We start from the raw sequence: 21,751 nt of genomic DNA, 5'->3' as shown, positions 1-21,751 counted from the left end.
TGGGAAGTTGGGCAGTCAGCATTTCAGTAAGAATAAGATCCAGAGTGCAAGAAATGGGTCTCATCAGTAAGTGGAGTTCAGAAAAGGCAGGAGGGGAGGTGGAAAAGAAATTTGAAAAATATGCAATTTCAGGGTTGGAGAGAGATAACTTATAGGAAGATTGTCCAATGAGCTAAGGGAAGTGAAGGAGGCAGAAGAAGCCTCTTGGTCTTGACTTTTGTAACAAAAGGGTCCACAAGCTCTTTGCATTTATCACTGGAGGTAATAGAGGCTTAACTTCTTACTGTGTTTACCCCAGTCCAACGCCGGCATCTCCACATCGGTAATAGAGGCAGCAGAGAGAGTGATTTAAGAAGATGGTTTGTGTTGGAGAAGAGAAACAATATTATCCAGGAAGACAATGGAGGGAAGGATCTGGTCACACTTTGAGATTCAGCCAGACCAAGTCCATCAAATTCAAATCCACATCCCTTAAGCTGGACAGTGCTGGTCAGGGGTATACCAGAGCAATGGCTAGGGTGTGTGTGTGTAATAGTTTTTAGTAGGGAGATGGGCAGAAATAGAAGCAGTAATGGAAAAGGCAATTGTTTCTTCAGCCTGCCTTCTAATATATTTTTCTTTTTCTATTTTTGCAGGCCTGGAGGAACAATAAAATCAGCATTTCATGAACCATGATGAACGCCTCTTAACATCTGGAAGCAGCAGGTCAGCTACATACTTTCCAGAAGATCCAGTTGACAATTTTGAGAAGGTAGTATTGGTGAGTCACACTGTAAAGATCAGCAGGAACAAACAGTGGTGGAGCATGTGTTGGCCATTTGGCCACATGGCTGTCATCAATGACAATGTAAACTTTCTGAAATGCAGCTGCATGATGAATCGAGCTTTTCTGTTAATCTATTCTTCAGTAGGAAAGTGCTGATAATGTTGACTGATGAATTAGTCATCTGATACCAATGTAGCCAGCACAATAATTGATACAGCAAAACTAGCCTGGAATAGGTTGGAGGCAGAAAAGTTTGGGAAGCTGGTGACCTTAGTTAAGACTGGTGTAGCACAGCAATGCTTCACGTGTTCTTGCAGCAAATGGCAAAGCTATGTAACTTAGGTGTACCTGGAGCCTGTTTTTGCATGTAGGCGTGCCAAGGCATGTAAATATAACTGATGGCATAAAGACAGGTGCAACCAGTAGCACTCAGCTGTTTGTTTGTCTCCCCGACTGCCTCGGAGGACACATCTAATTAATCTGAACATTTGCCACAAATGTCTTCGTGCCTCCTGGTTCTTTGAGCTAATGTTAAAGCTGGTATTCTAAGAATCGTTTCTCATGTGCCATCTTATTCTAATGTTCTGCTACATTTGGCAAATGTTTCACTTGCAGTCTAACTTCCAGTAACTTAGCATGCAATAATAGATTACCATTTGCAGGGCATCAAAGCTACTGAGCAAATACAAGTTGCATTCCCCAAACTAGATTCTGATATAATAAAGAAATTCTGAAATAGAAAGATCTAAAACAGAATTATTAAAAGGGTACTGTGGTTATTGTTACCACAAGAAATCTACAAAGACTGCTCCACTTTAACTGTTTCACTTGCATCCATTGAAAATGATTTTTGATGCAACAATGCATAATCCTGTAAAATCTGGGAAATGGCACTGTGTATACTTCAAATTATTTTTCATGCATTCTGGGGTTTACATTGGTCTCAGCCACAAGATGCATCTTGTACACAGCCAGCAGAAAATAATGGGTGCTGTACATGCCTAAAACCTGCTCGCCCAATTCTCCAATGTATTTTTCTTTGCTCCACAAACATTAACATTGAAGAGTAATAAGAACACAACATATGCTATAAAAATTATCAGTATTGATTTTAAATTAACAGCTTCAAAGTTTTCAGCAACAGAGTGCATTTTAAAACTTTTTTTATGCACTCATAAATTCATGCATACAACTACCTCTGCAGCGCCACAGAACGGCTGATGTTTGCGAAAAGAATATGTTTACATTTTCCGATGAAAAGTCTTGCCACAAATATTGTGAATCTGTTTACAAGGCATTTGGGGGAGGAAAACATATTGCAATTTTTTTAAAAAACCAATTAGTGGTCAACTTCAATGGAATAAAAGAGAATCTAGCCAGAGTAAAATGAAACCAAAATTTGAAAGGAAAAACTATAATGAAACAGTGGGTCATCTTAAAGGAGGCAAAGTTTTAGGGACAGTCCAACAGAATGGAAAAGTAGGAGAACCAAAGCCTTCTTGTATGATAGAAATATGGTGAAATAAAAAAGGTGTATGAATTCTTCAAGCGAGAACCAGGTCAAGAACAATAATTGAGAGAAGTGAAGAGGAACCCAAGACTCAGAGAATGAGAGATTAGAATGGCAGTTAACATAAAGGGGAACTAAAAATCTTTTACCAGCATGTAGCTAGTAAGCAGACAGTAAGAGTTGGGAAGGGGCCTATTAGAGACAGAGAAAGTGATATGCACTTAAAGGCACAGGACAAGGCTAGATTACTTGATGAGTAATTTGTATCACTGTTTACTAAGGAAGAGAATGCTGACAAAATATCAAAAGTTATGACAGAGGAAATGGATGGAGCGAAAAGTGGTAAGCAAGATGTACTGGGAAGACTTGCTATGCTTTAGAGTAGATAAGTTGCCTGGTCTGGATGGCTTGGAGCCTAGTCTGCTAAGGGAAGTAGAGGTGGAGATCGTAGAAAGGCTTGTCGTAATCTTCCAATTAGCCCTAGATACAGAGGAGGTGCAAGAGGTTTGGAAAATAGCAAATGTGGCACGCAAGAAATGGTGTGAGGATAGTCCTAGTAGCTACAAGTTGATCAGTTTAACATCAATTGGGAGTACGGTTTTAGAAACGAGAAATCAGCAGGATAAAACAACCAGGCACTTGGACAGGCATCATGGACTTGTAAAAGGCAAATCATGCCTGACAATACTAATTTAATTTTTTGTTAAGTAACAGACAAGGTTGATGAAGAAAATGCAATGGATGGTGTCTAAAGGAATTTTAAGGGAATGTTTAGCAAATTATCACATAATAGGCGAGTTAACAAAATTGAGGCTCATGGAATAGGAGGGCAACTATTAGTTTGAATGAAAGATTGGCTTTAGGACAAAAAACAATAAGTCGTGGTAAGTGTTCATCTGAGATTATATCAAACTTGGAGGCATGGCAAACAGCAAGGATGATACAATTGACAACAACAGGACATACCTAGGCTAGCAGATTGGACAGACATTGGCTGGAATTTAATGCAGAGAAGTATGAGGTAATGCATTTTGACAGAGGTGATAAGAGGAGGCAATATATATTTAATGGCAAAGATGCAGAGACCTCAGGGACAGAGGGCTCTGGGGCATAGATCTTTAAAGCTGCAGGGCATATTGAGGGTAGCTGCAAGTAAAGCATCTTGAATCTTGTGCTTCATAAGTGGAGGTATTGAGTACAATACCTCTATTGTAGGAAAGTTATGCTGAACCTGTATAAAGCTCTGGTTAGGCCACAACCAGAGCATTGCTTCAAGTTCTGATCCCCACACTTTAGAAAAGACACGAGGCTTTTGAGAGGATGCAGAAGACAGTTACCAGAACGGTTCCAGGGATGTGGGAATTTAGCTACAAGGTTAGGCTGGAAAGGCTGGGGTTGTTATCCTTGAAACAATGGAAATTAAAGGGAGATTTGGTAAAGATGCACAAGATTGTAGCAGGTTTAGATAAAGTAGACAAAAATGGTTTCCATTTGCTGGTGGTACAAGGACTAAGGGACATGCATTTAAAATGTTGTACAACAGGTATGGAAGGGATGCTATTTATTGACTACAGCTCAGCCTTCAACACCATTTTCCCACAAAACTCATCTCCAAACTCCATGGCCAGGGGGTCAGATCCTCCCTCTGCGATCCTAGACTTCCTAAACCACAGATCACAATCAGTAAAGATAGATGGCAACAACACCTCCACGATCATCCTCAACAGCAGTGCTCCACAAGGCTGTGTTCTCAGCCCCCTACTATACTCCTTATACACCAATGACTGTGTGGCCAAATTCCCCTCCAACTCAATTTTCAAATTTGCTGATGACATCATCGTAGTGGGCCGGATCTCAAACAATGATGAGACAGAGTACAGGAAAGACAGAGAGAATCTAGTGAACTGGTGCGACGACAATACTCTCTCCCTCAACGTCAACAAAACGAAGGAGATAGGGCGGCACGGTAGCACAGTGGTTAGCATTGCTGCTTCACAGCTCCAGGGTCCCGGGTTCGATTCCCGGCTCGGGTCACTGTCTGTGTGGAGTTTGCACATTCTCCTCGTGTCTGCGTGGGTTTCCTCCGGGTGCTCCGGTTTCCTCCCACAGTCCAAAGATGTGCGGGTTAGGTTGATTGGCCAGGTTAAAAATTGCCCCTTAGAGTCCTGGGATGCATAGGTTAGAGGGATTAGCGGGTAAATATGTGGGGGTAGGGCCTGGGGGGATTGTGGTCGGTGCAGACTCGATGGGCCGAATGGCCTCCTTCTGCACTGTAGGGTTTCTATGATTTCTATGATTCTATTCATCGACTTCAGGAAGTGTGGTGGAGGACATGCCCCTGTCTACATCAATAGGGACGAAGTGGAAATGGTCGAGAGCTTCAAGTTTCTAGGAGTCCAAATCACCAACAACCTGCCCTGATCCCTCCATGCTGACTCTACAGATAACGCGGCCCACCAACGCCCCTACTTTCCCAGGAGGCTAAGGAAATTTGGCATGTCCGCTATGACTCTCATCAACTTTTATAGATGCGCCACAGAAAGCATTCTTTCTGGTTGTATCACAGCTTGGTATGGCTCCTGCTCTGTCCAAGATCGCAAAAAATTACAAGGGTTGTGAACGAAGCCCAGTCCATCACACACACCAGCCTCCCATTCATTGACTCTGCCTACACTTCCAGCTTCCTCGAAAAAACAGCCAGCATAATCAAGGACTCCGTGCACCCTGGACATATTCTCTTCCATCAGGGAAAAGATACAAAAGTCTGGGGGCATGCATCAACCGACTCAAGAGCAGCTCCTTCCCTGCTGCCAAGAGGCTTTTGAATGGACCTACCATATATTAAGTTGATCTTTCTCTACACCCTAGCTATGACTGTAACACTACATTCTGCACTCTTTCCTTTCCTTCTCTAAGTACGGTATAGAAACCCTAGTGTAGAAGGAGGCCATTCAGCCCATCGAATCTGCACCGACAACAATCCCACCTAGGCCTCATCCCAGTAACCACACCTATTTACCCCGCCAATCCCTCTAACCTATGTATTATGGGACACTAAGGGCAATTTAGCATGGCCAATGCACCTAACCCACACATCTTTGGACTGTGGGAGGAAACCGGAGCACCCGGAGGAAACCCACGCAGACACGGGGAGAACATGCAAACTCCACAGACAGTGACCCAAGCCGGGAATCGAACACAGATCCCTGAAGCTGTGAGGCAGCAGTACTAACCATTGTGTCACCGTGCCACTATATATTTTGTCTGTACAGTGTGCAAGAAACAATACTTTCCACTGTATACTAATACATGTGACAATAATAAATCAAATAAAAAAAGCTTTTTTACGCAATGAGTGGTAATGATCTGGAATTCGCTGCCTACAAGGGTGGTGGAAGGAGAGACATTAAAGATCTGAGAGAAATAAAATTGCAGGATTATGGACACAGAGCAAGGGAAATGGGATTGACCTGGACTGCTCTAAACAGAGAGCCAAGCATGGATTTGATGGGCCAAATGACCTCCTTCAGTGTCCTAATGACCATAATTCAAACTGAACGTCGACAATATCTTTTCTTGTGCAAATATAAATATTTCTACAATATTGTGTGGCATTAAACTACTCACCCCAAGTGGCGGGAGAGCTTCAATAGCACTTAATCTTCCAGAAAGCACTTCAGACATTGGTCTCTTCTTGGAGGACTCTCTTCTTATTTGGCTTTTTCCAATTGTGTTGAGGTCAGACTCAGACACAAATGCAAGAAATTGCATTGCTTCCATTGCCTCCCTTTCTCGTACTTGCTTTTCTGAACTGTGCTGGCTGGCTAGGGCAGGTGCAGAGCTATAGAGATATCCTGGCAATGGTTCATTGAGGAACTGGTTTAAAACAGTTGGCAACTGGGCTGTGGAATCAAGAGGTTGTATCTGAGATCTCTGCTCAACGTACCCTGTATCAAACTCCTCATCCTCTTCACTACTGTGAATCAGCATAGTTGCATCAGAGAGAGATCGCCCATGGTAGCAACTTTTCTCTTCATGAATTTCAGCATCTCCTGGTTTTGTTCGTTCAAAGTAAACATTTGGTTGCGAATCCGCAGAAGTTACTTTTCCTGGACGTGACTCAACACCTGGTGTTGACATAGTCCTTTCTTTTATTCTCCAACTCTCAAAATTGTGCATAAGCCCTGCAATCTCGATGCTGTTACGTTTATGGATGTTGCTATGTGCTCTGGCAGAAGTTAGGGGTTCACTGACTTCTTGGAGTGAATGTGCAACCGGCAAACTATCTTCCTGGAAAGTCTGCACAGAGTGATGCACACGCCTTGTTATCAGATCTGGATTGCTGCTGCTAACATATAGATGTCGTGAAAGGTCCGGTGTACTGTTTGCAGGTCTCGGATAAGGGTAGGGTGGTGGAGGCCTGTACACTTGAGTTCTCAGCATATTTGCTGCATTGTAGTCTTGAGTGTGCAATTGAGCATTAGTTAATTCAGGCACACTAACAGCCCCAACGACAGGACGTCGATCAACTGAATTTATATATGGTGACTGGCTATGGAAACTGTAGTTCAAATGAAAAGGGTATTGATACACATTTTGCGAATTGAGCTGAGCGTGCTCTCTGATTTCTGGCTGACTATAAACAAGTGGATCTGGTCTGCTATAGGCATAAGAATTGCCTATGTTAAGATTTCGCATGGAATGGCTTTGCCTTTCATTCTGAATCATTCCACGATTAAGCTGTCTCATAACAGTCTCGTAATCTGGGGTTGGCCTATAGGAAGGTGGTATAATCGTGCTGTGTCTGTTTGTTGGGATATAATCTCCTCTTATTATATCACTTCCAGTGATACTAGGATTTGATGACATTGGAGACGCTTGCATAAAGTGCTGTGGATTATTTAAAGAGCTTGTGCTATGTGCACTATAGATGCTGCCATTTCGGATTCGACCATTGTATTCATATGGAACTCTATCCAAACTGGTTTGAGATCGATAGAAACAGCTATTTTGATTGTTCACATAGAGATTGTCTGAAATAAAAAAAGGTGAAAATTATGCAGAACATGAGTAGCTGAACCATGCAAATTTCATGTTCGATCTCCAGTCTGCATACAAGTTAGCTTGTATCATGACTACAAGTTAGCTGAGCAGTGAAATGGGTTGAATCTATATTCATGATCAAGACCAATAGACGTATCAGTATGCCAGCGGTTACATTTTACAGCAGATTTATATTTATGTAATAGTCTCAGATTACTTTAAACTCAAATCTCTGAATCATGAGCCCAGGCTCTGAATAACCAGTCTTATAACATAACTTATATCCTACCCCTATGTAATACAAAATAGATGGTACATTGCAAATACCTACTTGACAGATTATTTTTAAATGCTTCTGGAATTGAGATTTGCAATTACAATTTCTAATAATTGTCAAACGTGTTTGGTATTTTATTATTTCTTTAAGGTACTTAAAGCCACATTATGATTAAGCAATACTGCCTGAAATTTCCTTGATTAAATACTCTTACCTTGAGAAGATTTAAAGGGCTCTATGTAGTGTCCAGTGTAATGTAAATGGGGTAGTGGCATCATGTACTGATGAGGTTTTGGCTAAAAGAAAACATAAAAGCAATAAAAAGCAAATCAATATATAATTTTATGTTCAATCACTGATCATTCCAAAATCTGTACATTTGAAGGTGGGCCTTAAAGGAAAGAATCAGATGACAAGGCACAGCAATCCATTGGAGGGAATTACAGAGTCTAGATGGCCAGGCTACCAATGGGGCAAAGGAATTTGAAGGCAAATTGTTTTTAAAAAATGACAAAGATAATAATTTTTAGTTTTATATCATTTTGTGCAGCTGGGATTTAAAATGGAGGCTGCTCTCGCAACTAGATACAAAATAGAAGACAGGAAACAGCTAGTGAAAGACAAAATTTCTCTCGACCAGAAATAAGTTAACTCAAAAATTAAGGTACTAAGCTCAAGGAACAGGATTTTCAAGCTATTAAAAAGATGTATAAATTCTGGCTCTGGTCAAATGTAGAATCAGCTTGGAGGGAATGCAAAGCAAGCCCTTCTTTTGGTCAATAATATGGATAAATTGCCCGATTTTAGTGCTTGCATTTCGTTTTGTGGGGATTTTTTTTTTTTTACAGCCTACAATTATTCAGATACACACAGTAGATTACTAGAGAAATTGAGTGTGGATTTCATAGCAGGAGGCCAATTGGCCCGTCGTGTTCATGATTGTTTTCTGCAAGAACAACTCACTTAGTGCCACTCTCCTGTCTTTTCTCTTCAGCCCTCAAAAATCTCTTCAAACAATTGTCCAATTCTCTTTTGTAAATCAGGATTGAATCTACTGCCACCACACTCTTGGGCAGTGCATTCCAGGCCCTAACCAGTCTCTTAGTGTAATAAAGTTTTTCCTCAGGCCAACATTACTTGTTTTGCCAATCATCTTAAATCTGGGGGCTCTGGGTCCTGATCCTTATGCAATCAGGAACAATTTTCTACCCTGTCCAAGTTTGAACACCTCTATCAAATCAGATTTTCATCTTTTGTCTCCAACACAACCCTTACATCTCGAATCTATGTAACTGAAGTTCATCACCCTTGGAACGATTCCCCCGAATCTTTTCTACACATTCCCTAGTGCCTTCACATCCTTAATTAGCAAGATAACAAACAGGATTCCAGAGTTCTGGGGCCATGTCAATGATTTTGACATGGGAATTGAAGGAGTGGTGCCGACATTTGCAGTTGCTGCCAAAATAAGAGATAATTTATTTTCTCAGGTGATCAAAGGAAACTGCAAAGAAATACTGAAAAGGTGGGAATATGCTAAACAAAGACAGATGGAGCTCAACATCAGTTAAGTGTGACATTGTGTATTTTAATAAATAAGCCAGAAGTAATTATACTCTAAATGGAAGTAGCCTCACTACAATACAACAGCAGAGGATTTGGAGGTACAGATTGAGAAGACATTTAAAGGCAGCACACCTCAGGCCCCAAAGGCTTTTAAAATGTGAATTCTAGGCTTTATCTCAAATTGCATAAAAATATAGAAGTCAAAATGAGGATATATAAAATCGTCAGAATTTGCATGCAGTATCAGGCTCCATACTATAAAAAAGATATTGAGACTAGAGGGGTTGCAGGGGATTACAAATATAATGGCAAACTTGAAAAAAATTACATCCTTTATTTGAACATCACAGATTACAGGGTAATATTTCTTTAAAATTATGTAATGATGGGAACAGAGTAAACAGAGTACTGCTTCCATTAGTTGAGTGATCACAAGATCAAGTGCAAGAAATTTAAAACAGAGAGCAAGAGAAATTCACTTCAAGGGTTGGCGTCAAGACACAAACAATGGCAACATTCAACATTAGATTGGATAGATGATAGAAGAAAAATGATGGAAGCTGGGTAGGTAAATGTCATTCAAACTAGTTGCTTGAGTGAAGGGGAAACAGTGACACGGACTGATTGAGCTAAATGGCCTCTTTCCTGGTTGTAGGACACACTATGCATTGCAAGCACTGGATACTCACATTCAAGTCTAGAGTGATTTAATTTCAGATTGCAATGAGATAAGCTCATTTGATATGACCAAAGGTGTAGATTTTACAGATGTTAACATACAATGACTAACATGCATTGACATAAAATGGCCAATACAATATGCATTATAGGAAAGCAAGGTTAACTTGAGTTAGTAGCCCAGGCTGGCATTCCACTGCAGGCAATTTGTGAAGGCAATACTAACAAGACACTCCTCAGATTGTTGATTGGAAACTTTTAGAGATAAGGAAGAGCAGAGCTTTGTTTATCATTAACCACAACATAAGCTTAAACATGAGTAAATAGTAGAATAAATATGTGTAGTAGAATAAATAATGCTAATGTTTGTATCTATGAATGCGATAAATAATTAACAGAAGGCAATGATCTCAGATAGCGTACTGTGTACAGTATTAGGTTCTATATTACAGGGAAGGATATTGAGGCATATAGAGACGTTTCATTAGAATGCTGCCTGGTGTAAGAAATTACTGTAACTATAAAATGACTGGAGGTTGATTGGGATAATAATATTCCTGCACATGCCTGAAGAGTTAAAAGTTTAATTAAAAAGCAACAAAGCTTAAATTAACTAAAGTATAGCTGATATGAAATATACACACTGCTGCAATTTCCATTAACTATGAAAAGTCAGTCCAAACAACATGTCAGCTCTCAGTACAAGTTAAATAATGAATAGAATTATTTATTCTTAAAATTAATCACAATGGCACAGGAGGCAGCCATTTGGTCCAGCAAGTCAATGCCAGATTTTTCCATAGGGCAATTTAGTCAGTGTCCCACTTGTTCTTGGTAGACATGCAAGTTTGTCCAAAACCTTAAATCTGTGCCCCTTATTACTTGTACCATTAGCTTCTACAATAATGTCCTCTGCACCCTCACACCTTTCAAGTGTAGCAAACAGAACTGGATGGAATATTCTAGAAGCAGTCTGACCAGAGACTTTTAAAGGTTCAGCATGACCTTTCCTGATTTTGTGCACAATGGGCGGAATTTTCCTGACCCGCCCCCAACAGGAATCATAGCGGACAGGGCACACACCACGCAAAGGTCCACTGGTCTTGGGCCGAGCGCAGCCAGAAAATCCCATCCAATATATCTATTTATGATGCCCAGGATCTAATTTGCTTTGCTAATTACTCTCTCAAAATGCCCTGTCACCTTCAAAGATCTATGAATATGAACTCTCTTATCCCTACAGTTCCCTTCGTTCCCACACATTCTTCATAACTGCCAATAAGTCTGTATTGCTTTTTTATCCCTTCTGCCAAAATGTATCACCTCATATTTCCCTGCATTAAATTCCATCTGTCACGTCTGTCCATTCTGCTTGCAAATCTATGCCTTGTTACATCGATTGACACCTCCCAAGTTTAGTATCATTGGCAAATTTTGAAATTTTATTCTGCACTCCAATACCACGTCACTAAAATACAATTGTCTTAGCACTGACCCTTGGGCAATACCAAATAACCACCATACTCCAGTCTGAAAAACAACCATTTACCTCGACTCACTGATTTGAAGCCAACTTTTTAATCAAAGCCAACACTGACCCTCCCATTCCACTAGCCTAAATTTTGGTGATCAATAAGAAGTATAAAGCCCAGTTTCGACAGTATTTATTTAACTCATTGTGAATGAGGTCATTCAGCACATTGAGGGAAGAGATGCTAGTCTGGTCTGTTAGAAAACAAGGAGTGGAACGGGAGAGCTGAAGTGCAGAGGTATTAACTAGTTAAGCAAATAGATGCTTTGTTGGTTTAAAGTTTCTTTCTTCCTTTAAACTAGGGTAGAATTTTAAACCAAGACCAGGAACATACAAGTACTGTATTAAACATACAACTTAACTAGTTAAACTACTTGATATAAATACTATTTAATACAATTTGGATCAAACACATTTAACAGTACAGTGTGCAGTTCTAGTCACCATGTTATCAAAAGGATATAAGGCACCAGAGAGGGTACAGAGAAAGTTTATAAGGATATCAGAAATGCATATATATATTGACAGGCTGGGTCTATTCTTTCTTGAGGGGTGACCTAAGAGGGATCTTGAAAATTATAAAAGCTTTTGATTGAATTTATATAAAGAGAACGCTTTCATTTGTGGTGAAGCATGATGTCATTAATATAAGATCACTACCAGAAAATCCAATAGGGAATTCAGAAGAAACTCCTTTATCCAAGGTTAGTGACAATGTGGAACTCCCCACCACAATGCCTTTAAGGGGAAGCTAGACATCTCAGTTTATTATACTTGGCCTGGTTCTCGCTTGAAGAATTCACCTGACATGCATCATACACCCTCTGTTTCATCATATGCTCTATCTCCTTTTCATCAAAGTAACCCTGAATAGGATTGCTACTAATTATTTGATGACAGTGCTGGATAAGACCCTTTACAGTTTAAAAGTCATGTTGGGAACAAAATGAAAGCTACAAGGCCGCATCTCACATACCAAAGACATTCTTGACAACAGACTCCTTCGGACAGGACTTACTGAAGCAGTTTGAGTTTGTCTGGAATCGAAAAGCAAATAATTGTTGTAATCCAAACCAATTTTCCTCTAAACGATTTTAACCACCTTTATAGGTATTTAACAGTAAAAACCCATTTTATAACTCCAGAGTACAAAGAGCTCTTCATCAATAGCAGTTAAAATATTTTCAGGGGGTGATATGAGAAAGACAATGTAACTATACACATTACATTGCTCCTGAAAAACAAAGTAGCTTTTAAGCTTCAGTTCATCCAGGAGCCCATCCAGTCCTAGTGCTCCATCAACTTTTAAGTACAGAAAGCCTATCCAATACAGCCTCATGAATTTTACACCCTTCAAGTGTTTGAATTATCTCTTCTTACATCATGACTTACACAGCATCCCATTCCTTAATATTCATTTAATGCAATGCCCCTGGCTCAAGGTTTGAGTCTCCTTTTTGACCTCTAATCTGCCCCATTCCTTTTACCAGCCATTTATTATTTATATGCCTATAGAAGACTTTGAGATTCCATTTTATATTACTTGCTAGTCTGTTTGCAAACACTCTTTCTTCTTCTCTTGTATGCTTAACTGCCACTCTGTCCCCTGCCCCCAACCACCTCATTGAACCTTCTACATGCAGCCTAGTTCTTGCTTGCATTGTCCACAAACACTTTTTCTTCTGTATCTTAATCTCGATTTCTTTTGTCTGGATTTGTTTGTACTATCTTAGATCTATACCATGGCTGCTCCTGAACTCTCTTCTCTATAGAAGCCCACGTCATTTTGCCAGTCAATCTTGGATTTCAACTGAAGTGGACCAAATCCATTCTCACTCCACTGAAGTTGGCTTTCCCCCAGTTAATTCTTCTTATTCTGGATTTGTTCCTTGTCCTTTCTCATAACCAACCAACATTTCCCTACCGATGCTTGACAAAAAGCTGCAAAAAAGTTTGAAAACTTTGGAATGATACAGATGAGTCTCTAAACATAAAAGGGAAATATAAATTAAACTTTAGACAGCTATTTCACTTCATCTGTTTTACTTTAAGTACCAGAAAATTGTGCCTGCACTATCAATTTAATAGTTATACTTACAAATTGCAGTTTTTATTCAGACTATAAAACTTGCGTCGTGCAATACACATTCGCCATACATATTTGGATGTTTCCATGTCTTCCTGCAGAAATAAAACTAAAATCAGTAACAGCAGCTTCTACAATCTCCTACAAACAAACATAAAAGCTATCACAGAAAATTGTAGCTTAAGATGTACTTTGTTTAAAGTAAAAAGTTAAGTTTAATCTTTCAGCTGTAACCATTTGTCAGAATTGAGACCTAGATGATTTTAGTTTGAAAAATAGAGGCGAAGGAAAAAGCAGATGACTTGAACAACCTACAAATTGCTCATTAGAATAACTTGTGTACACATTTTACTAGAATAGTGCCTGGTGTTGCGATCCCAGTTGGTTATAACTGGACTGGAAGATCCCAGAATGTAAGCTTGGCTCAAAAGACCGTAACTTTTAGTTTTGTTTAGAAAACGTGGAGAAAAAGTCACAGGACTGCTAATTAGTTTCAGCAAGATAAAATATTTATTAAACATGAAAAAAATTGGATTATGACCCTTTCCCCCACCTTAGTTTAACAAATACACATGGATTACAAAGTACATCTTAAGCTACAATGATCTCAGTAACACAAAGTCCTTTTAAACACAGACTGATTTTGTCGAAACACCCTTCGTTCTGAACCCAAGTTAGTGTCTGAGGATTTCTCCTAATCTCCCCAGATTGTCAAGTGTTTCCAAAGTGCACTCCTAAAAATCACATTTTAAAATCTTCATTCACAACAATGCTTTCGATCAGCAGTTTGCATTCAGAAATCCAGTCCAGGTTCTCCAACTAACTTTCATCAATGCTTCCTGCTCTACTTTAACAATGAATCCAGTATCCATGATTTTCAACTTCCCTTCAGGATTTTGTTGTGAACAGTTTGTACAGCAGTGTGTACAATGGAAATGGTATCAAACTATTGATTTACCTCTGAAGTCTGCTTTCCCACTTTAGCTCTGGGCACTGCAGCTGTCTCTTTCACTCAATACTTTGTCTGCTTCTCCCTTGAATAATCCTGAACAATACAATGGTCTCTGTTCTCTTCTGTCTTTTAAAGTCATTCCTTCTGTCCCAATTCCCTGGCTATGTGGAATGTATCTGGTTCTTTGGGAAGTCTGCCTCTTTGCAACTCCCTTGAGCTGTCCAATCTTTCTTCTCCTGGCAGAGTCGAGAGATGTTCACTCGCTGGTGTACTATCGTCAACTGCAATATATCCAGCTAAAACTAAATTCAAGAAACCCTTTTTATCTTAAAAGGCCCCCAGTTGCTAAGCAATGGCCACGTGCTTCTCCTTTTTATTTACTCTTTACGCCATAACCCCCTCTAAGCAAAATAGAAGCACAGTTGGAATTGAAACCAATCTCCACATATATAAACACCTTTGTCCAGTATGAATCTAACTATAGGTTTTACCCCTCCAGACATTGGAACATTAAACTAAACCCACTTAAAACTTATTTCTAATATTTACCAATACAAATCCCACAAAAGTGTGTGAGAGAGAGAGAGAGAGAGAAAACGTGAGTGTGAGCGTGTGGGGGGTAATAGGTGAAGAGCATCAGCATTGTGAGCACTGGCACTATCTTTTAATTTGCTTTTTATCCTGATGTAATCTGTAATTATCTGATCCTCTGTATAATCCGTGCAATGTTCCTGGAAGATCCTAGCTGAATTTTGGCAAAGTGAAGCCAAGTCAAGTCAAGTCAAAAAAAATCCTTGTTTGATCAAAACAGTTGGAGATGTCTAGCATAGGGCCCAGTTCGCAATCGTGGTTTTGCTGGTGAGCGGGCCCATGCTTTGGTGATGCTATTGGTCGCCACCTGCCAGGGCTTAGGTTTTTCTTCATTGTGGCTTCAGGATAACGACCCAACAGAGGTGCAGAGGCTTCAGTGAAACTCTGGATGGATTCTGCATGTTGCTCGATACTCCCGTCAGTATTTTGGCCTTTTCAAGCTTTGCGAATGATATTATCCTGCAGTTCATCTTGAACTTTGTTCCCTTGTGACTATACTTCTGATTGTGATGTTGTCTTTTATTCTGACAAGGCTGCATGATATATGAACACAGGGCGTTTGTCACCAGCTATCCTGTGAAAATCAGGATCGCCTATTTTTTCTTTTTGGTGGTGCTCGTCCACTACCGTACTCTGATGGTGGAACGAGGGGGACCAAATAGTCTCATGTGCATTGGCATTTGCACTCATTCAATCTTGGTTTTGATGACTGATACCGGGACAGCAGGGTAGGTGGGAGGGTTTGCCTGCCCTGCTTCTGGCCCTGGCCAAGTGCTAAATCTTGGGTTTCAGTGTTTGCACCACAGAGGTATTTCCTTGTTTGGGGATTGTATGTGGATCTGCTTCTTTCCATTGGGGAGCATGCTGTGTTGGTTGTATGACATGAGGGCTGTGCAGTATTTGCCTGTTTTTTTCTAGGTGCTGTAAACCTTGCATTTGCACCAATGGAGTACAATTTTTAGTTGCCTTCATGCTATTTTTTAGGCAAGATGAGTAGCACCACAGCAAGGTGATGGGCAGGTGGTTTGATATGGCCTGATAAGTTCTCATTGTGGGTGAGGAAAATCCCTCATCAGAACAATTGGGGTTGTGCTTTTCTTTTATACTGTTGTTATTTTGGAATTAAGGAATCCTTGCTCGTTTCCGAAGATACAGATCATGTATCCTGGAAAAGACTGGGTGCTTTTTTCTCTCATTGGTATCTCCAGGATACATGCGTTGTTGGAGTGGGTGGGAAAAGAGAATTAAGTAGTAGTGCACGCCTGGGCGTGGTTAGCTAATCCTTGGATACCTGGCCTTGTTTGGTCAGTCTTCTAATTTGATCTGGCCATGCAGGTAATGACAGTGGCTACTTAATTACTTGGCGCATTGAATGTACAGTGGGCATACTATCCTGTTGTTAGAGTTCCTCTACTGTGGGGAAATGGGTCATATCTTGTTGATGGCAGGGCCTAAATGGCACCTCTGGAAGATGGGAGTAGTTTACTTTGTTCAATGTTCAAGAGCGTTGAGAGTATTTTTGGCTTGTTAGCCCTTATTCCAGTTTATTGGTGAATAGTTAGGGCAATAGTGGTTGTGTTTGTCTGGGTCAGGTGGAGGGTATGTTGGGCAAGGGAGTAGGTTGTCCTCCCGTGGGACACCCCACTGTGGTGGTTTCTGGACTGCTCTCCTTCTTGAGACTGGATTCCCCTGGGGATGTAGTATCCTGTTGGCTTTGGGGCCCCGAGTGCAAGTTTGGGTGCTTCAATTCAGCACTGCTGGAGTCTTTCTTCGGTTGGAGGGGTAGATCATCTCCTCCAAGTCGCCTTATACCAGTTTGTCCACCTTCACAAGGTTTGGGCTCCCCCGAGGATGGAGTGTAGTGCCCTATTTCTTGTGACATTGTGCTGTCCTGTTCCAGGTATCCTTTTTGCCAATGTGTACACAAAGACCACGTCTGGCATCTGTTGGATAATCTTGACGTTCCTCTCTCTTTGGGGTTTCCTTTCTTATCCGGGTAAGTGGGGTGCTGATAAAGGCGTTGATTTGTTAATCCTAGGTTTCCCTTATCTTGTCAGGAAGGGGAGAATCCTATCTCTCATTGAGATCCCCATGAATGGGTGTCTTGACAATTCTTCTTGTTGGTAGGGTTTCCTTGGTAGGAAATGGTTTAAGTTTTCCAGTGATAGGGAACCTGCTTGGTGCCACTGTTATGGCTCGACAGGATGGAGGTTTATTTTGTTGTGAGCCGAGGCGAAGTGCATGAACCCTTGGCTTATTGATTCCTGTGTACAAGAGCATGCACTGCCATGCCACGTCTTGTACCAATGCCAACATCCTGGTGTTCCCTTTTTTCTGTGTTATCCTTTCATTGCTTGGAGGTCTTGGGATGATGAGTTAGGCCCCAGCTGGTTGCACATTATCTCATTAGGGATCCCGTATATTGTGCAGTTTTGTCCTGTTATCCTGTGTTGGAGGGTGCACATTATGGGGCCATGTGCTCATGGTTTTATCCTATTATCCTGAGATCCCCCACTCTTTCTGGTATCATTTCTTTATCCGTAAGAGATGCCGACTACAACGATTGCAATGCTTGGCAATTTGAACCATTTGTATGAATATTTGCTCAGCTTTTCTGTATGTTTATGTGGAATAATGATTACTCTGTACTGTCCTAGATTTGGGGGATTTATTTCATTCTGGGTAAAATGTACAACTTACAATAAATACATGCTTTTAAAAAAAACTACAGCTTTTTTCCTAACACTGGCCAATAACATTCCTATGCATTACCAGTCAGCAAACCTTTGTAATGCAGAGCCTTTTCTGCTATTTAATTACATCATGGTTGACTTATAGCCCAGCCCCATTTTCCAGATCAGTTGATTCTCCAAATCTATCCATCGCACTCTGCAAAATTTCCCAAATATACACCTAAATGCCCCATTCTTCTCCCTATTTCTTTTCCTCTTCCATTTTTTAACTATTCAATGACCAAAATATGTACCTAAGTTCATCTATTCCAACGATTCTACAAACTTTAAACACTATTTTGCATGGTTGCTAAATCCCCATCATCTCTTTTTTCTTTTTGCTAATTTTCAGACTTCCAATCAAGATTAGGGACTCACCATTTAGGAAATGTTACAAACCAATGGTGTTCTTTTATAGTGGTCCAAATAATGAAATAAGATTTGTTTATCCGAATAATAAAACTGTAACTGAAACATAAACTACATACTTCCCCAAATTTCGCAAATTTGTTACCCTCAATATTGTTTTGTGCGGCACAGATGTTATTTACTCAGATGCCACACTCCTGAACCGGTTTCTACATAACTGATTTTTAGTTAAAGCCAAATAAGATCATATAACTAGGGAAATTAACACTGAATTGATAAACTGTAGATAAAATACTATATTCCATTAAGCCAGATGAGTAGAAAGTAAACATATAGCCCTGAGACCACATGCAGTACAAGTTACAATCTTCAGACAATAGTACAAGTTGATGTGTCTTTTCTGGGATCAGTGTATTTTTTAATTCACTTTGCTTCACTATGTCAAATTTGTGCACACACTGGTTGTAGGTAAGAGTTTCAGAGCACTCACAGTCTGGAACTGGATGGTCTCCTCTTTGTTTGCCAGTTCTAATGCAAAGAAGGATTTGTTGTGAGACAGGTTGGATATATCATTCCATCTAAAAAGAGAGAGATAACTTCTTTATACAGACATTTCTACTTCAACTGAAAAGATTTAAAACCGATTTTAGCTAATTTAGTAACAATAGATCTTGACTTCAAGGGGGTTGGAATTCGAGGAGGAGGAAGCAGTGCTTCAGCTGGACAGAGCCCTGGTCAGGCTCCTATCTGGGACACTAAATCTCAGGAATGATGAATTGGTCTTGGAGGAAGTACACTGCAGAGTCACTAGAACAACACAACAGCTCAAATTGTTAAATTATGTGGTCAGATTAAATAAACGTGGCTGGTGCTCCCTCCAGTTTCACAGAGAGAAGGGTGGTATAATTGAGCTGTTAAAAATTATGAAGAGATTCAATAGAGCAGATCCAGGGCAACTATTTCACATGGTGGGAATCCAGAACAACAGAGCATTATCTTAGAGCATGGCTACTTAGGTGTGAAAAAGTTAGTGGAAATCTGAAAATCTCCCAAAATGTTGTGATTCCTCATTCAATTAATATTTTCAACACTCATCACTAAGTTAAGGGGTGATTTGATTTGAAGTTTTAGGGTTAAAAGGAATTGATCAGGTGAATAGAGAAATAAAAATGTTTTCCTGATGCAGGAGTCTCCGACATGGGGACACGACATTAAAATCAGTGCCTTGCCATTAAGGAAAAGTTAGGAAACACGCCTTCTTCAAAGGGTGGCAGAAGTGTGGAACTCTTTCCCCACAAAAACAATAAATGAAAGACCCACTCCAAGCTACACACTATCCTGACTTGGAACTTTATCATCATTCCTTCACTGTCGCCGAGTCAAAATCCTGGAACTCCCTCTCTAACAGCACTGTGGGTGTGCCTATACCACATGAACTGCAACATTTCAACAGTTCATCACTACCTTCTCAACGGCAATTCAGAATGGGCAATAAATTCTGGCACAGCAAGCAAAGCTGATATCCTGTGAAAAAAAGATTATACTAAAATTATAAAGAATACGACCTTTCCAACTAAGACTTGCATTGATACAGGAATAGACCATTTAGCCCAAATGTTCCTCACAGTCACAGGTTCAAAAACCTGGAACTCCCTTACAACAGTACTGCAGGTGTACTTACACCAGATGGACTACAGCAATTAAAAGCAGTGGTTCACTGCCTTCTTCTCAAAAGGTAACTAGGGATTGACATCAAATGACACAACAAACCAACAACTGAGCTGCGACCCAACTTAATATACTCATTTTTGCTCCACATCTCTTTATACCTGTCCTAGGTGAAATCAACTTCAAAGTTAAACAATTGACCCAGCCTCAACTATTGCTTGAGGTAAAGAGAAAGAAAGACTTGGATTCGTATAAGTGCTTTACACAAGCACCGGATATCGCAAAGTACTTTTGAAGTCTCGCCACTACTGTAATGTAGGAAACATGGCAGCCAATATGCACTCCACAAAGTCCCAATATACAAAATGCAAACTCCCACAGACAGCAACGTGATAATGACAAGATCATTTGTTTTCCTGTGTTGTTGATTGAGGCACAAATATTGGCCGGGACACTGGGGATAACTCCTCTGCGCTTCTTCAAAATGTTCCATGGGATCTTATACATCCAATTGGGCAACCAGATAGGGCCTTGGTTTAATTTTAAGCATCCGTTTCCACTGTTTGTAATGCAATTAATCTTGGAGTCATTGGCAAATTTGGATATGTGGCTCTCTATCCTATCATCTAGGCCTGTTCAGATACACTGAAGGAGAATATAGCATGGTGAATGCACCTAACCTGCACATCTTTGGAGTGGGGGAGCAAACCAGAGCACCCGGAGGAAACCCACGCAAACACGGGGAGAATATGTAGAGTCTGCACAGTCAGTGACCCAAGCCAGGAATCAAACCCAGGTCCCTGCCACTGTGAGGCAACAGTGCTAACCAATGTGCCACCGTGCTGCCCTAGTCACCTCATGCTGCTCCACTTTAGCAGTCAGAGGCCCAGATATTAGGTATTGGATTGGTACATTTACCTGTAGATTCACGTGCGCACTTCAGTATTGGTTTTTTCTCCCCCCCCAATTTCCCGGCCATGTCTTAGCCTATCTTTCTTCAGAAAGAAACCCAGCTATGGATTAAAATGCCTCTAAACCTTTCCAAAATATACAAGAATTTTCTGCTCCTTCTTTCCAATTGCATCCCTTTAAACTTTGCCAATACATACATATATTTTCTACTCATGTAAATGCGCTCTCGATACTAATCTAAGCATACACTTGAAGCTTTGGATTGACTCATCAAAATCAATTGCTATAAGCACATTTGCACTAGTTCTCAACTATTTAAAAAGTTACACTACTGCATTAAAAAAAATCTCCATTTTATCTTTGGACATTTGTATTCAGTTGCTTTCAAATTACAACCAGGACTGGTCATGGATCTTCCTTCATATCTGATCTACAAGGTAACTAGTACTTCCCCGGCTCTGAAGACCAAACTCAAAGTAGACTTCCAAGAAGCACTGCGAGACAATGTGCTGCAGGGAGCTACCATAAATTAATGACTGGGATCTTCCAAATCAAAAATGTGAATTTTGATCAAGTGGGTGAAGAAAAGCCTGTCAAGCCAGCAGGCTTTAGCATATTGCAGATAACACACGTGCTCTAAAATAGCTGCTCTGGTGATAATAAAAGCCCAGTGCTAGAAATAAGAAAAACACAATGACTCATTTTAATTGGCAGATTGGATGATAAATTTGCGATGTTACTACTTCCAACTTTAATCCAACTAAGAAAATTCATCAGTGGTTCTATTTTAATCAGATGTTTATCTCATCCTTTTTTTGTAAGAATTAAGTCATTAAATCCTTGAGTGAACTGTTAATGTCCTTACTTGAAAACAGATGGGGGTCTGCCATTTTTGTGCTTCACAAAGATGCCTTCCAAACAAGCACCTATAAGTAGATCATTTCCTTGGCTGTCCTATAGACATAGAAAAAAAAAGAGATCAGAGAGATGCAGTGGTTAATAGGTAACAGAGTTTTACAGTTCAAATTATGTTTGAGACGTATCGAATCAAACATTTGTGCAATACTATA

The 21,751-nt window shown here is 40.2% G+C and overlaps 1 protein-coding gene across 5 annotated transcripts in view; it reads right to left on the bottom strand.

Moving 5' to 3' along the window:
* Positions 1 to 21,751, bottom strand: part of ptpn21 (protein tyrosine phosphatase non-receptor type 21) — a 67,219-nt gene that overhangs the window by 11,567 nt on the left and 33,901 nt on the right. For all 5 annotated transcript variants that reach the window (XM_078234188.1, XM_078234186.1, XM_078234187.1 and 2 more), the window contains 6 exons: positions 21,547 to 21,635; positions 18,592 to 18,679; positions 13,470 to 13,552; positions 12,348 to 12,408; positions 7,811 to 7,892; positions 5,904 to 7,309 (listed from right to left, as the gene is read on the bottom strand). In XM_078234188.1, the coding sequence (XP_078090314.1) occupies positions 5,904 to 7,309; positions 7,811 to 7,892; positions 12,348 to 12,408; positions 13,470 to 13,552; positions 18,592 to 18,679; positions 21,547 to 21,635 (1,809 nt within the window). The remainder of the gene's footprint in view (positions 1 to 5,903; positions 7,310 to 7,810; positions 7,893 to 12,347; positions 12,409 to 13,469; positions 13,553 to 18,591; positions 18,680 to 21,546; positions 21,636 to 21,751) is intronic.

Source organism: Mustelus asterias, chromosome 18 (assembly GCF_964213995.1).
Source record: "Mustelus asterias chromosome 18, sMusAst1.hap1.1, whole genome shotgun sequence".
Classification (NCBI taxonomy): Eukaryota; Metazoa; Chordata; class Chondrichthyes; order Carcharhiniformes; family Triakidae; genus Mustelus; species Mustelus asterias.
This window is presented reverse-complemented; position numbering and strand designations above follow the sequence as displayed.